This window comes from Brienomyrus brachyistius, chromosome 10, assembly GCF_023856365.1.
Source record: "Brienomyrus brachyistius isolate T26 chromosome 10, BBRACH_0.4, whole genome shotgun sequence".
NCBI lineage: Eukaryota > Metazoa > Chordata > Actinopteri > Osteoglossiformes > Mormyridae > Brienomyrus > Brienomyrus brachyistius.
The window spans coordinates 7509354-7526659 of NC_064542.1; the positions used below are offsets into that span (position 1 = coordinate 7509354).

Consider the following 17306-nt stretch of genomic DNA (forward strand, 5'->3'; position numbering starts at 1 on the left):
TGGCCCTTCTTACCATGGCCCTTCTTACTATGGTCCATCTTATTATGGCCCTTCTTGTACTGTGATTTGTAGCTTTTCTTAAATTGTTGCAAAAGTAGCCCTCAGAAAGATGCAGTTACACCAGCTCAGGCTGCTGTAATTGTGAGATAAGACGTTATTGTGCTCGTCTCCATAGCCAAGGTTGGCTGCCAGGACGTGGGGTCGCACAGCAAGTGCTCTGCAGATATTTGATAAAGCACCTCTTTCACGCACCCTGCCTGCTTTTTGGCTCTCCCACTCACCGTCAGCCCCCTCATGCTGCCAGTTTGTAACTGCTGTTAATACAGTTTACAGTAAAATGCCTTTAATGGCAAATTTGTAGCGCCGCTGGTTACAAGCGTCCCTGTCTTAGATCTTTGTTATATTACCTCAGAAACAAAACAGCACTCCGTGGTTCTCATTCACAGACAGCAGAGACCCATTTCAGACATGGAACTTTGAGATTTATCTAGGCATTTAAGTAAAAAATATACGAAAATATATATGTACCATATCAGCAATAATTTAGGCATTTCATTGGCAATGTGTTACAGCAGTTACAATTAATCACAAATATATGTTTACTCATTATTATAGATATATCAGAATCAGATGACGTAGTCATCTCTGTGAGTTCGTTGTCCTTCACTCAGATTGTGGAATGAACAACCTCCAGTTCTTGTGAATCTCTTCTGTCACCTAGTGGACAATTTGGGGCTTAAATAACATGATCCTTGCTGAGGGAAACCCATAATGTTAAATGATAATGTGTTTCTTTGAAATACTTTTCTTCAGTCTAGCATCATCTAACTAATTTTATACCTTAAAATGTTCAAATTGTTAAATCACAGGAAAACTTCTATTAACCTGGAACTTTTGTCTATGGGTATTTCACATTTCACTTGCTTATTATTATTATTATCATCATCATCATCATCATTATATAATAATAATAATTATAATAATACATTGTCTCTGTCTCCCTCTAGTGGCTGCTCTGGAAACTCCGTCAGAAACAATAGTAATGACAAAGCTTCAGGAAACTCTAGTATAGTTACAACTGCAGCACGTAAGTGGAATTTTCAGAAATCCTCAATATATACGTGTGTGTGTAACGTTTTTAAATAGCATTGTAAAAACTGCATTTTGATCAAAATGTCAGCATTCACCATGGTGATGACACCTAATCATTTCAGGTGCATTAATCACTTTTGCATGAACTGTTAAATAACTCAGAGATGCAAGGATTGCATTGACACAAAGCTGACATATTAAGCGGAGAATGGTGCTTTTCCAGGTATTGATTTATTTAGACATATTTCAGTATTTCCAGGTCCTGCTGTGACTGAAACAATGGGGCCTTGTCAGCCTACATGAAGCTTGGTGAGAAGATAATGATGCAGAATGGAAATTCGGTCTTTAGAGGGAATGACCAGCACTTCAAAGCTACAACATCTTCACCCATGATATCTTCCAACTTTTCCAGAAGATATCACAGAGTAGTGAATGAATTTTGTAGTGAAACTGTGACAAACCCTTTCTCTGTAATTTAGACCAGGGATTCTCAACCACTGGTCTGTGGAACTTTGGCAGGAAATCAGCTCGCTCTCTAGAAGTCCTGGCCCCAACTGGCAAAGTTTTCCGAGGGGACCGGGACCCCCCCACCCCACCCCCTGACATGATAAATGGGGAGCAGCAGGATCGTCTGCTTGGAATGGTTGAGAAACCCAGATTTACACAATGCATGTGTTAATCTTCGTGCCAGGGTCTCATCAGGACTTATTATGGACCATGAACAACAATTACAATATCAATGTCCTTGTCAGGGAGAGAAAAAGAATAAAAGGAAATTAAATTGGCGAATTAATCAAATTCACAGTGTGAAAATGTCCACGGCCCAGCTCGGAGACTTCTGTTCCTGCGTGACATGGCACAGGCGAATCAAGAAGGATGAATGAACCCTAAATGGCAATGTGTTTGTGCTGGTGGACTTAATTTCAGCCATGTGGCCCTGTGACTCTGAGAGCAGAGGCGTCCATCAGGCATTGTGGCTGCTCTCTGCTCACCCACCGGCCTTTTCTCAGGAACATTAGTGGGTCAAAACCAAAAGCCAAAGTAGGATGAATAAGCTGCTGTGGTGCTTTGCGTGATGCACTCAGGCCTGAAGCTTTCAGGTCCTTCAGACCTGGCAGAGGTGATGGATGAGGAGTGTGATTGGAGCACTATTACCCACAATGCCTCAGAAATCTACAAATGATGCCAAGCCACATGGCAAATTCAAAAAAGCCCATGTATCTAAGTGTGATTTCATTGGGGGAGCATTTATTACGACATGCTGAATTAACCTCTTGAAGTAGTGAAAATGGATGTTTTGAGGGGCCAGTGTAAACCACGTCCTGGAGCAATGAAAACAAAAGGATTTTTGGGGCTATTTGCAACAATTTTAATAGCATAACTTAAAAGAACCAGGCGCTTCCATAACACTATTCAAAGCAGCTGAAATTTAGCAGTCCGAACATGAATTCTTTGCGATGAAGCAGTTCATGATCAGTTTATCGGCATGTCTCCATCTATTGGATGTCGCAGATCTGCACACTCCACTGCAAAGGTACACAGAGCGACTACAAAGATGCAGCAAAGACTGCAGAAGTGTTACTCTCATGAGAACCAAGGCAGTGCTGGCCAGTCCTGATCCAAGCCTCTCTGTTCTTTCTGCTGCATGCAGTCCTATCAGTTCACCTACAGATGTGGATTTGCTACTGGTCTTTATGAGCAACACCATCAATACTACCTTTAAAGAATCTTAATCATAGCAATGGATACAACGAAGCCTCCATAACCATTTGCTGTATTTGTTGATCCCACTGGAGGGTGCTCTTCACTTGCTTTGGGGCACAGCTTGTGCCCTTTTTTTTTTGACCAGAGTGCACCATCTAGTGGGGAAAAATATTATAGCAAATGGTTCATAAAGTGTCATTTTGTCCATCACTACTTAACGGTATTTATGGCACGAATCAAAATTCATAGCACAGGTCAAATTGTGCTTTGCTAGCACACTATGCTTTTGCTAGCACACCAAACTAATCTGACACCAAAAGTAAACACCTTTGTGGTATATCTTTAATAGAGAGCTGTGTACCTAAATATTAGACATTTTGGCAATATCAGCTCCCCTTTCAAAGAGAGACACCCCCCTATAAAAGCATACACTACCCAATGCTACACCAAAAACAAATCTACTATTATATAAAAACGCACCTCTCGTGTTAGTAATGCATGAGTAAGCAATTCACTCAGCCAATCAGTGACAACTGCAGTGGCTGACGTCACCATTGTATCGTGGTATTAAAGCCAGGGTAGGGGAAGCCAGAAGAAACCATGGAACAGGAACTGCACAGATGGTGCATATTCTGAAGGTGCTGCAGCCACAATTACACTGAGAAAGGCGGCTTTGCAGTGCAATGGATGTAGGCCTGACAAACTGACCTACAAATGTCTGGCTAACATAAGGGGAACCCACCTCTGTCTCTGCTGCTAAAAGTAGGACCAGTTACCCGAGTTATTTTTTTGTTAAGGTCATTCTCACAGGACTTGGGGGACATGCGTTTCTTTTTTTTCGAATTTCAAAACTGGATTTCCTGTTTTCTTTTCATCACCTTGGAGAATCTTCCAACCGCTTACCAGTAGAAGCATATTGCATGCCATACGACCGTGCTTAAGAAAAGCTGTTATATGACGTACAGAAATGCAGCGATGTCACTGTAGTTACCCTGAACAAACACCAAATGAACAAAAAAGACAATGCTAAAAATATACACTTAATATTTTAAATATTTCAAGTGCCTTGAATTTATAGATGAAAGACAAACATTTTCCTGTACATATGGCTTCCTCTGTGATGGGCTGGCCCCCCATCCTGGGTTGTTCCCTGCCTCGTGCCCATTGCTTCCGGGATAGGCTCCGGACCCCCCGCGACCCAGTAGGATAAGCGGTTTGGAAAATGGATGGATGGACGGACGATGGTTGGATGGATATGGCTTCCTACTCTTTTATATGATGGAGTAAATAAAAATTGAGTCAGTCAGACCTCATATTTCTGACTGTTGACAATGGGTTTATACACCGACATACAAATATCAGTGCTGCTTATTAGGGTTACAGTGCATTTAATAAAATGTATCTTGCTTGCACTCGTAGCCTCTGGGATAGGTTCCGGACCCACCCCCGCAACCGGCAAGCAGTTACAGAAAATGGATGGATGGAATATGTATCTTGCATGTTAGTCTCTCATCCAGGAGAATTTTTAACACCATTCATTTTTAATGAATACTTCCTAAAACTGCACAACTACACATATTAAATAAGACATGACAAGGCGACGGACATATAACAGCTCAACAGCTGTACCAGGAAGGAGCAGACATGAGACAATGCTCCTGTTGGGCTGGTCTACCAGGTGGGCATCATGTCAGGAAACCACATGCGGCCCAGGTACTTGGACACCTCGTTGTGGATCTGCTCCAAGCTGCAGCTGTTGTCCGGGACGAGCACCTCCTCCATGATGGAGAGCTGGGTGAGGCGGCCGCCGCACATCTTGACGAACTCGACGAAGCCGCTGCAGGTGACCTCGCACTCGCCGAGCCCGACGGCCGTCAGGTTCTTGCAGCGCTCGGCGATGCGGATCAGCTCCTCGTCCAGCGGCTCCAGTCCGTTGGCGCACACCACCAGCTCCACCAGCCGGGGGCAGTTAAGCCCGATGCGGCCCAGCATCTCCTTGCTGACGGCCCGGCCGAAGTAGAGATGGGTGACGGGCGTCTCTTCGCAGAAGAAGGGGTCGAACTCCTCCTCATAGAGGAAGAAGTACATGACGATGTTGACCTTGGGCGAGTGGTGCACCATGGCGTCCCAGCTGCTCCTCTTGATGGTGTGGAACTGCGTCTGGCCTGGGTTCTCGCTCACCACGTCGATGCGCAGGTGCTCCAGGTGCACGTGCTTCTCCGAGGAGAGGGCTAACAGCAGCTCGTCGCTCAGCAGGTGGTAGTTGAGAGCCAGCTCCCGGAGCCCGTGACACTGGTCTGCTACACAGAGGATGCCTGCAGATACAGAAGGCCTGAAGGACCTCAGCAAGCTAAGATGCTACATTACAGTTTAGCTACTTAGCAACTTACAACTGCATGCAACTGTATCATTTACTGGAGCAATTCCGGTTAAAGACTTTGCTCAATAGACCTGCAGCTAGATCCTTCAAAAGACATGTTCTCAAGAACAACATGAGCTGTTGCTGCACCCGTGAAAGTGAACGCATATCTTTTATTATGTCTGTTTGCATACGATTCAGAGATCAAAATATATATAATGTGAAGTCTGTAGATTGTAGTTCATCTGTAATGTTGCCCAGAATAAACCAAAACTATTTCACTCAGCATTTTGGTGAGTGAACCAGATTACATTACCTTAGCAGCTTAATAGCTGGCCTTATAGCTCACCTTGCACTTAGTACTTTCGATAAAATGGCACATTCTGAGTAAATGTCTTCTGTCACTCAGTTAACGTAACCGCTTTCTACAAACTCCTGAGCCATGGACTCATGTGGTTAATCCCAGCTGATCTGTTCGAAGGCACTGAACACAGAATCAGGGTTATAAAAAGCACAGACCTCTGATGTCAGCGACTGGCGTCACAGCCGGACCCACCTGCGGGTGAAACGTGAGGACAGCTGCTCATCTTCAGCAACTTGAGCGTGTCACTGTTGTTGGCCACGAGTACCTTCAGGGACGGATCATCCACGGGCGTATCGTCAATCTTTATAGACGACAGGGACTTGGAGTTTACGAACACCACAGTCAGCGCTGAGACAAAGTGCGACTGCGGGAGGAACAGAAACAGGCACATCTTTGGCTCGCAGTTTGGCCCCACTGTCTGACTCCATCGCTGTCCAAGCCAGCTTGGCTGGGCCCTACCTGGGAAACGTTCATGAAGCTGGGCCTCGCTGTGGAGATGAGTCCCAGGGTCTTGATGGTGCAATTGACCAGTTGGGACAGGATGTCACAAGCTGCCTCTGCAGACTCTGTGCAGCTGTCAACCTGAAAGTGCAGGTCTTCAGTTAACTAAATGCCAAAAAGAGTCCATTTTACATGCTGGCAGCATTTCCTCGGCGAAGACTAGATGCCCTGATAGGTGACGCCTGCTGTGCACACTCAGCATAAGGCAGGGAGCCTTACCTTGAAGCTGACATACTGCAGATGCTGAGCGTGTTTCTTGATAATCTGCTGGATCAGGTCGGGGTGGGTGGACTTCAGGTAGGATGTGGCCGGCTGGTTCAGCTCAAACTCGAACCTCCGCCACAGGTCGGGGATGTGGAAGACGTCGTTCCAGCGGCGGCACACCGAGGAGGCACGGGCACGGTCCACCAGGGACAGGTACTGGAAGATGTGCAGCACTACGTGGTGAGGCAGGTTGCCCCAGTTCTCCACGCTGTCGTGTTGCTGGGACTGGCCACGGAAGAAGCCCACCGCTGCACTCCTACATCGCTTCACTGCCCCGTCACGAGTGGGAAGGATTTCGCTATCTGGCTTGATATTTAATCTTCCTCGCTTCATCCTGTAAAAAAAAAAAGAAAGAAAAGTGACCCAGATCAGATCCTGACACTAAGGAGGACATACTGGTCCAATCATGGATTTCCCAGTATTATATTACATTTCCTAATGAAAAGTTAGGTGAGCAAGTAAACAAACTTTATTTATAAAACACTTAAAAATAACCTTTGTTGACCGAAGTGCTGTATAGAGAGTAAATGAAAACAACCAAACTAAAAATTTGATGCTGTTGTCACCCAAAGTCACCTTACATACAATGTGTCTCGAAAATTTGAAAAAGATCCGTAAAAGACTTCTGGAGTTTCTCTGTTCATAATACCAAATGTCTTCTGTAACCATCCTTTCCATTGTCGCTACTATGCAGTGTTACGTCAACATTAGTGTGAAGTGTCTCAAACTGAAATCACATGCAGATCTTCACCCATATAACGTTTTTGTGAAGTGACAATAAGATCCATCAAATACTTATTGAGTTATCAAATTCACAAGGTCACGTGTCTTCTGCAGTCACCCTTCCCTTTGCTGCCAGTAAGCAGTGTTGCTTCAGTTTTGGTACGAGGTGTCTCAAAATTTGACCAGTTCCTGACCACCAGCCATAAAATGCAGTTTTTAATAATTCATGTTGCTGACATCATTTTCATCATCAGGACATAAAGCATGGCGTGTCCGGTCTCCCTATTCTATGGTGGTTTACCCTGCTCCACATTTCAGCATTTTCTTTTGTGCCGAGCCTCCATGTCAAATGCTGGCCAGAGACTCTCCCATGTGGTTGCAGCTGTGTTACCTCACATAGGACCTGGACCACCATTTCTCAGCCCAGTCCTCTGGGAAGGAGCAAACATGTGCACGAGGATACGAGTGAGGAACACTGACCCACCTGATGCTCAGGCAAGGTGGATGGATGGAGGCAGCAGCTTATGATGGTGTCACACTCACCTACTTTCATTTTATTCTCACTGAACAGATTGTGACCTAACAGCTGACCCCCACAGCCTGAAGGCCACTCCGGATCATACTAAGCCAAGCGTGACATTCAGATGCTTTATGGCATCACAACAACCTCAACATGTGTTTCTCCATCTGTCAACTTTTATCAGTACAGATGCTCCTCTACTTACGAACGAGGTACATTCTGAACGGCCGTTCGTGAATTGAAGTGTTCGTAAGTCATTATTCAACATCATTTTAAGGGTACTCAAATCTGCATGCATGAGTAAGTATGATATAATGTCAATACATGTCTCATCCTAAAACACACTAATCTCAAGAAAGCACGTCTAACCGATACGCAAGTACATAGACCCGGGATGCTGGTAGTACGCACGCTACACTGCGTGTGGCGGGAGTAGCAGCCAGAATTCATACTAGGCGGAATTGGCGTGCAGAACAAAATTTGATGTTGCGGGAGCCCTTACGGTCCTTTTCGTTCGTATGTCTGAAAGTTCGGAAGTTGAAAATTCGCAAGTACAGAAGCATCTGTATTTACAGTACTGTGCAAAAATCTGAGGCAGTCAAAGAAAATTTTTATATGATCTTCATGTTGGTGTAAAACTTCGGCATTATGTCAGTCAAAGTGTCAGCTTAGCCACTTCATCAGCTCTCCTAAAGTCATCCCAAAGTTTGCAGTGACCATCCAACACACCCATGTATTTTTTGACTAGTACCACTAGCACACCGTTTGGCAAATTAATTCCTCATTGAGTTATTTAATGAATTAAGTTAATTAATTAAGCTGGTGGCGAAATTTTATGCATGCATGGAATGGTTGAGGTGCCCCTGAGGAGAGGTTTGGGAACTGAAGCGGTGTTCATCTAGCCATCCAATAAGCTATCAACTTTTAGGAAGAGAGAAAAAAAATCTTGTTGCTTTTACTGTGTTAATGATAATATCTATTAATATATGTTCTAATGTTAAATTGTGCTGTTTTCTGAGCAAAGATACACTTACTTTATCTTACTATGCAGATACACAGCTTTAAACATTTTGTTTGACTGCATAAGACTTGTGCACAGTTCTGTATGAGTATCATTACTATATATTTACTAGTACTGGTTGTAATACTACTAGTAACCATATAATCATTACTCATAATGACGTTATTGCAGTATTGGTTTTATCAGTCAGCATCTCCAACAATAAGAAGGAATCCCAACATCTGATATGAACACTTAATGTTCATTTAGTTCAGTAGCTGTAATTATCTTCTGGTGAAAATAAATTAATCATAAATTATTTGTGTCTCGCCACCCAAATACTGGTTTTAACAAATGCAAGCAACAAGATCATTCATCTCGGCGATGTGGCCAATTATCATGCAGTGGGACCCCAGCGGTACGAAAAAGAATGTGAATTTTGATTAGGATGAATAGAAACATACAGCTCGCCATAACCGTGTGATGTTGTTGCACTGCGGGGCGAGTCCTCTTAAAATCTTCTGAAACATATGTACGGGATATACTGTACTGTGACAACGACTGCAGCTATTAATAATGATTAGAAGGCTTACGCGGCTTAAAATTTCATATCAAACCATGCTTTCAGAATGCTTTTAATTACTTTTGAAGGTGTTCAAAGGGAACACGACACGCTGAAATACATTTTGACAGCTAACTGTGAAACAAATGACAACACTGATGCAAACTTTCATATTGCATCCTACAGCCCAGAACTGCAAATAATGTTTCAATCTAACGTAAACAGGAACATTGGCTTTATTATTCAGCAAAATGATCACTGCCCAATAAACAAACAGCCCGAAGTGCTTCCAAGTAGCCTCAAAATTGCTTATAATCAAGCTGTTTTAGCGAATTTCATGATACTGCGGTGGTATTTCAGATCAGATAATAAGGCGCCCATACTAACTTACTCGGATTTTGCTTGGTTCGTTTCCTGATTCTTCCTAGGAAGAAAAATCCCCCTAAGTCATGTTGTATTTGCTGCTGCGCCACCCCTACTCCTAAGAGACGTCATCGCCGCAGATTACCCCAGATCTCTCCCTTTAGGATATAGGCCAGCCTCCCTCCTGGCAGCAAGCCCAATAGACAGCATGGGGCTGGAGGCTCGAGCGCCGGCTGCACGTGAGCGCCGCGAAACATGGATTTCCCTTAAGCGCCAGGCGCCCTAGCGCAGAATGACGTAGAAGAGGCGCTTGCTTTCCTCCAATAAAACGCAGGGCCACGTCAGGAACGACTCTGCGTATAAATAAGCACGAACGTGGTTTGGGACAAAGCAATTTATAAAATATTTAATTTTATCATGTTATTACTCTTATTACTCTTATTTACTGGAAAACACAATCTTACTTTACTGTTTCCAATAGTTTACAGGACGAAGAGATTGAACTATAAAAACAAATACCACTTCTGTGACTTCCTAAAAAACCTTATTTTGTCATGTAGTATCAATGACTTCTCATATTTCGCTTCTGTGTACTTACAATAAGTGTACTAGTTAAAGAAAGGAATTCATTGCGAAATAGGAAATCAAATAATAACCTTTCATAACAACATTGTGCGACACAATAAACCAATCGCATGGATTTATCGTCGTGGTATGAATAATACCGAACATTTCGTAATGCCCTGTAATTCCTAACATTAACAAACAATAACAGGTCACTAAATGTAGATAATTTCAATCATCTATGTCCTGTACATATGGCAGAATTGACTTGATCACAGAAATCATTTACATGACAAACGCGCTCTTCTGGAAGATGTACAAGGCGATTTACCCCAATTTACTGCAGGTTACTCACCTACAAGGTCTCGAGCGGCTGTAATTCGTATAGTAATTAATCGTAGTGGCTGTAGCCATGTGACGTCTTCTCCTCTTCCAGTGTTACTGCTTTTATGTTACTTCTGCTCAAAATACGTATCATAAACCCTCAAGTCTATAAGTGTCAACAGAATAAAATCGCAAATATTAATAAACCCTAATACAGTTTAATCAGTTATGGAATTATACAGCTTACATGAATTTGTTTCACGCATTTAGTTTAAACTGTATTTCTCTGAATTACAATCAGCCGTCCAGACCCGCTGTAAACTTGTTTGCCGGTGCTGTGTGAATCAAAGCTTTGAGTTAAAAAAATATACCTTGATTGACAAGTCAGGCCACCATTGATCGCAGACTCCGATTTGTTCACCAGCCTCCTATTGGGCAGACTGGTGTACGTGTTTATACATGTTGTTATTAGTGTTATAGAAGTGGATGTTAATCCTCTGAAAATTTTAAATTTAGACAAATTATGACGATGGCGGGACCGTGAACATTAGGCAAACATGCTTATATGAGATGATGATTCACTCTACATGAATTAAATGCCTTGCATGTAATCTGTGCACAACATATTGAATACGGGTTCAATTATACAATATTATTATTACTATGATTACTGTTGCTTATTCCGGGTGTGATTATTTTCATTAAAAACACATAGGTTTTAAAATTCAAGCCATTTGCTGAATGCATTACTCATGAGCTCCCAGGAGGCGATTAGCTCCGAAAGTAGGTCAGTGTGTCAGGCAGCAGTAGCTCGAATATGGGAAACAAGCGACTCGTCAGTGCAAGCAGCAAAAAGAACCTGCATTATTAAGAGGCCGTATCTGCGTCATGCTATAAAAATACCAAGGTATCTTTATTGCCGTCTCGGCTCTTCTAGATCATAGTATAAAAAGTAATAAATAGCATATAAGAATAATATTACACCGTGTAATTGTAGGAAAGGGGGGGCAAATGGAATTATATGGACGGGAAGAAGGGGCAATGAATAGATTTTGTTTTCAGCACTGTTCATCCAGAAAATTGATGGATGGAAATCCGCAATATATATTTTTTGTACAATACAAAAGTTCTTCACCGTCCAAACCCGGCGTAATGAAATGCTTTTGTGTGCAGCAGCGACATCTGCTGTTCAGCGGAAAAACTAAAACTTAAAAACTCTGACGCCTGTCTGAAGAACATGATTAAACTGTACACTCGAAAATTGCCAATCGTGTCTAACCGTGGCTATAGACTGGAAAAAATATGATAACCTTAATATCCTGAAGGAAAAATACCCTGAGTTAATTTTGATTCCGGATATGTGTTAAACATTATTCAATGGATAACAATATTAAGCTTCTCATCAGGTTACGCATGGCGGTGAACATCCATCACTGCCAAGAGAAATTGGATTTAGATTTTTTTTTTTAGAACAAATTTTTTATCTCACAAGACTAAAATCACTACATCTAGTAATGAATCAAACGACACTAATTTAATATATGTAATATTTTCTCCTGATTTCTTCACACTGCATATTACACAAGGCAGCGTAAACATATCAGATATCTCAGTGATTACAAAATTTTTGGTAATACAATGAATCCCTGAAATACATTTCCAGTGGTATTTATGACACGTTCTTCATTCTCCACAAGGGACACCTTCCTCATACGGCAGAAATTATGCAGAAGTGGCACATCAGCCTCTTTTAACACCAGATCCGCTTATCAGCTGGTTCAAAAAGCAACTTTTTACATTAAGACCCTTGGATGGTTAATTTCTCAGAACATGTAAAACCATCCATTAACATTCATTGAGAAATGAAATGCAAATACTGTATCTGGGAACCTTCCTGAAATATAAACTGTTTAGCTAATTCATTTGAAATGTATTTGCACATACAAAGACTTCTTACAAGATCTTGCTGATGCTGTGATTGCAGTATTTATATCATTATTTTGCCAGAACTTGCACATTGTAAGAAAACTAGTTTGTTGGAATTTCTGGAGTATTATTAATTTGTATAAGTGCTTTGGGATATGAGGTTTAAACTGAACACCAATCTGAACACTAGAAAAGGCTTAGAAGTTTGTATTAAACTCAACACAGATGGTGCAATACCAAGAAATTAAACATTTCAAAGGCATAATTTAGAAAAGGCTTTATATTCTGAGGTAAATAAAAGAAAAAAAATACAAGCATATTAAACTCCCTGAAATTGTGTCATTGTATAGTCACATACGACAAAAATAATTTCTTTAGACATATCAAAGATTTTTAGTTAAAAATCCGAACGTTGTACAGTTTTAGGTCTATTTGGCTCACTTTGAGTCCTTAAGTCAATGTCACATTTTGTTTCCCAGATGGCTGCTGCTACTCCTAACCCAACAGAGCTGATCTTCATCATCATACCTCCAGTTTGCAAGCTCATTTTCAAAGGTGAATGTGGTTCTAGCGTCCATACATTTACCATAGTAACCAAAATTATCTGCAGCTGCCTTATTTCCACAGGAAGCGTCCAGTCTTTCATGGCTCCTACTCCTGCGTGCCGGATCAGACTTAGCCCCCGGGGGGGCCTTGCAGCTTTTTTTCCATGTCCTCGTTTCTCCCGCCACATCCACTTTGTCGTTCTCAGGCTCCACATCTCTGTGCTTCTCTTTCTTCTTTTTCTTCCTTTTCTTCGTGTCCTCCGCCTCATCTGCTTGGCCACTGTAGTCCTTCTTCATTTTTTTTGCCTTCTTCCTCAGTTTCTCTTCCGGCTGGGGACATTCCCACCACCTTTCACTCTCCATAACCGCCACTTTCTTCTCCAGAACCTCGTCTTTCTCGTTCCCAATCGTACAGGCACCTCCACTATCCATTCTCTTCTCGCATTCTGCGTATTTCCGGTTCTGAATCTTGCCATCAGCATCCTCAGCACTCAGCTTTTTGGACTCTCTGCACTTATTTTCACTCAGACATTCTTTAAAATAAGCAGATGCAGGACGGCAGACTGACTCATTCTTCTTTGGAAATTCATCTTTTAAGACGACAGTCCCTCTTTTGGGATGATCATCCCGGTCATCCTTCTGATTATGGGAGGTGTGTTTTGTGTGCTGAGAGCTGGACTTGTTCCAGGAAACCTCAAACTCTCTGCTGTATCCCCCCATCAACCCCCTGTGTGGGCCGAGCATCTTCTGTGCTGGTTCAGTTTCCTTAATGGTAATTTTCCATTTGTACCTATCCTCATCACTGGGATTACTTTTATCTGAATTCTGACTGATGCTCACCTCTGTGCAAACCCCCCTATCTAAGTTTCTAAGGCTGATGAGGAAACTTTTGCCATCATCAGACACCCTCCTCCGCCACATGGACTCATTGCATGGGGGGTGGAAGTTCTCATACGGCCCCAAATAGCTTGTATGTGGGTAGTGGTTGAGTATGTAATTTAGGAACTCTTCCGATTCATAGACCTTTTCTTTCTTGCTGTGTACTGCAAACCAGTGCTTACCGCTAGAAAATTCTCCGCCTGCTATCAAGGAGCAACTGTGGTGACGCTGATTTGTCGGAGGCCACGTGTTCTCGGTGAGGTCCCGCTGTGTGTGACTCTGGCTGATTGTTATCCGGAGTGGGCTGTACGGTCCACTCGGCCTTGAATGCTCCTGAGACGGAGCATGTTCATCGCCAGTGGTACGCTCCCTGGAGGGAACTGGGATGATAGTGTCCGGAGAACAAACCACAGGCTTTTTGCTTTCTGCGGAAAGGTCTTGTCCAGGCTCCACCTTTACATCTCTGCTTCCTTCATATGAAGAAACTGGAGGTATGCAGCTCGACTTCTCTTCTTTTTTGATCACCTTTCTTGCATACTGCACTTTGGCTAAACCACGCTAGGAGCAAGAAGAGACACAAAATTGGCACAATAAAATTGAGCATTAATTAACATAAAAATGAGCACTAAAAAAAACGAATAAAGTAGATATTAAATGAAAGATTCCCAAAGTGTTGCCGTAATCTTACTAATATGTGGACAGATTATTGGTAGATATTACTAGACATAACCGTTGAAGTGTGATTTTCACAAGGGCAGCATCTCCTGCTTAAAGCATTACAAGTCTGTACCTGGGCTCTGTGAAGTAGGGCGGAGAGCAGTCTGATGGACTGCAGCCTTCTCTGCACCAAAACGAACTTCCTCTCCTCCCAAAGCTGCTCCTCCTTCTCCTCCTGACTCTGCACGTGTGCCTGCGTCTGCAGCGCCCTCCTCTCAGACTCCTCTTTTCGTCTTTCGGCTCGCCGTCGCAGCTTGTCCTGGTGCCTTTTTAGTCGCTGGTCCTCTCGTCGCTTTCTTAGGTTTAGGAAAAAGAAGCACAACCCGGGCCGTCCTCATCAGACACTACTGGAACGGTTATGTTCCGATATCACCTATTAACTCAGGCTTACTTTGGATTGGTCCTTCTTTAATGTATTGTAGATGTTTCAAGTGATTAAAACACATAAAACACATGAGTTTCTACTAAAAGACAATCCACTCTGCTGTAAACACATAGTAAATGCAACAACAAACATTATATTAATATATACACACTGCACTTTGGAATAAAATCAAGCAGGGATGAACTCTTAATCTGCCACACAAAGACAAAATGGCAGCTCTGGTGACATCCTCTACCTGTCAGCCTCCTCTTCCCTCTCGTATCTTTTCTCCCGCTGCCTCTTCTCCTCCAGTGCTTCCAGCTGCCTTCTTTCCATTTGCCTCTTCTGCACTGCTGCCTCACTCAAGTGGCTGGTTAAGTCTAAGCTTACCTAAGAAACATGCACAATTATTAGCAGTGCCTCTGCAAACAGAGCAATATTAAAAACGCTTAGATCCTCGCCGTTGAGGTTCCTGCGGGCTACCCCACCCCCGCCGCTTCCACACACCTTGACGTTGCACACCAAGGCTTTTCCATCGCTCTCCTTCAGCATTAGCCTCATTCCTCTCAGAGACTCCATCGCGTTCCTAAGGTCCTCACGCTGTTGGAACTGAAGGTAAACATCAAAGGTCTGCAGGCCGGACACGCTAAAAGCATTAGACAGTTTACTGCCCGTCTCCTCTCTGTAAACATCAAGAGTTGGAATGTCCATATTGCGTATAGGGCCGAAGTGTTCAAACACCTCCCGAACGATCTCCTCCCTAGGTTTCTGGCACCGGGACTCTGAGGTACTGAACCACTTGCAGGGAAGACCATCCAGGTGTAGCGTATCTGGCCATTCCTCTTCATCCTGGAAGAAGGACTCCCACTCCTTGCGAGTTGGGAAGTCTGTACTGCATTCAGAAGCAAGGACCTGGAAAGCTCTGTCCCCAGCCATGCCATCCAGTGTCTGCCCATTCAGCTTCTGACACAGCACCTTGCCCAAGGCTTTGGTTTCTAGCTCCGCTTCAAAGCGCACAAAATCCAGAGTACTCTTAGAAACACGTATGGAGGTGAACTGGAGGGGGTGCACCATCTGCTTAAGCCTGGCCATGACCTCCCAGTTGGACACTGCCTTGGCAGGCTCCAGTAAGTCGGCCCACGTCACTGTAATGGCCAGCTTCGATATGGGCTTCAGGAAGAGACGCCGGCTGCAGCATAACTCCAGCGCTTCAGAGGAGTCATGAATAATAGTCGCAGCCATACTAACTTTTATGGCCTACACAGAAGTGAAAGACAAAAATTGCATCATTGACCAGTACAGAATTGTATTCTACAGTGACACCGTCACGCAGTTCGCCGCAAATATTTACGAGAGTAGTCACGCATGCCATCTTTAACCTCAAAAGCAAGCTAGTTTACCTAAATAAACCGCTTTAGCAATGTTCCTCGTTAGCCTACTGTGCCAATTTAACAGTCTCTCATTATACAATTATATAAGCTTGAAAGTTATTTTGTTTTGCTTTGCGCTAAAAACCAGTCAATCGCTGCAGAAAAACTTCATTCTCAGTTTACCAACTCAGCTACAACAGAGTAAAGCAGCTTTAGCCAGTCGACGAACTATGCAAACACACCTTGATAACACACTCGTCTGTTGTGTAAACACCAAAAGGAGTCCACTGATCTGCAGCTTGCGAAACAGCAAAATTTTAAGAACCATCTAGTCGACGGTTTTATTTTCGCACGAATGTGAGGCTGCCATAGATAGCTGGCGCTAGCAGTAGCCATGCAGGCTAACATTGCTCGGGTCAGAAACTGCCATGCTGGCAGCTGTACGTGCACTTAACGCGTAAATCGTTTCACGATGCGGGAAATATAACAATAAAACATACATGCTAACTACACATATCCACTTTAATTATTCCAAAATACCTTTTTAACGAGGGAACGCTAGCTGTAAGCACTTCCGGGTTCTTGCTACTGACGCCGAGCAGTTACCTCCGCAGATCGGAGGTGGTTGAGGCTGTCATGGCGCTTCCAACGGCAGAATGACCGCGCTCACGTCTTCACTAAAATGGTTATTTATCATAGTAAAAATTCTATCTGTATAGACTCGTTAGCGTCCTAGTCAACAAATAAAATATTTAAAATTATGAATTATAATACATAAGTAGATAAAGTATTCGGAAATTATATAAACTAAAACTCAACTTAATGTACTAAAATACATCGAACTGAATAAGATTTTATTATCGATAACGTAAGACACTAAGTCTTTGCTCCTTATTTAATTAATCTGTATTATTATCTCTAACATTCTCCTACGCTATAATAACTTGCTGGACGGAGTTTTGAGAATACAATACAACGTTATAATCTTCTTTACGCTTCTCGAAACAAGTATAAAGCCCCGTTGGCTGATACAACAAATATTTTAACTAAACATCTTAACAAGAAAATACTATTGTTTATTGTGAAGTATAACTCCGTTAAAGTTAATTATGATGAAAAGGGGTCTAGGACGCGCCCCTTTTCCGAATGTATCACATTTGCAACA

General features: G+C 42.8%; 2 protein-coding genes across 5 annotated transcripts; both read right to left on the reverse strand.

The window, feature by feature from the left end:
• Positions 1-1839: 1839 nt before the first annotated feature.
• Positions 1840-10717, reverse strand: fbxl3l (F-box and leucine-rich repeat protein 3, like). 2 transcript variants are annotated; one of them, XM_049027969.1, is made up of 5 exons: positions 10372-10717; positions 6240-6618; positions 5979-6101; positions 5712-5883; positions 1840-5111 (listed from the first exon to the last, which is right to left on the reverse strand). In XM_049027969.1, exons 1-5 carry the CDS (start codon positions 10428-10430, stop codon positions 4468-4470), a joined length of 1377 nt encoding a protein of 458 aa, XP_048883926.1. In that variant the 5' UTR covers positions 10431-10717; the 3' UTR covers positions 1840-4467. The 2 variants fall into 2 exon arrangements, with proteins under 2 accessions (XP_048883926.1, XP_048883927.1); XM_049027970.1 differs by lacking the exon at positions 10372-10717 and adding an exon at positions 9481-9854.
• A 1740-nt stretch (positions 10718-12457) lies between these two features.
• On the reverse strand, positions 12458-17284 carry LOC125750338 (A-kinase anchor protein 17B-like). 3 transcript variants are annotated; one of them, XM_049027962.1, is made up of 5 exons: positions 16384-17284; positions 15279-16028; positions 15028-15161; positions 14481-14703; positions 12458-14248 (listed from the first exon to the last, which is right to left on the reverse strand). In XM_049027962.1, the coding sequence occupies exons 2-5, from the start codon at positions 16011-16013 to the stop codon at positions 12728-12730; spliced, it is 2613 nt and encodes an 870-aa protein (XP_048883919.1). In that variant the 5' UTR covers positions 16014-16028; positions 16384-17284; the 3' UTR covers positions 12458-12727. The 3 variants fall into 3 exon arrangements, with proteins under 3 accessions (XP_048883919.1, XP_048883918.1, XP_048883917.1); XM_049027961.1 differs by having other exon boundaries at positions 16682-17283; XM_049027960.1 differs by having other exon boundaries at positions 15279-17284.
• Between the last annotated feature and the right edge of the window lie 22 nt (positions 17285-17306).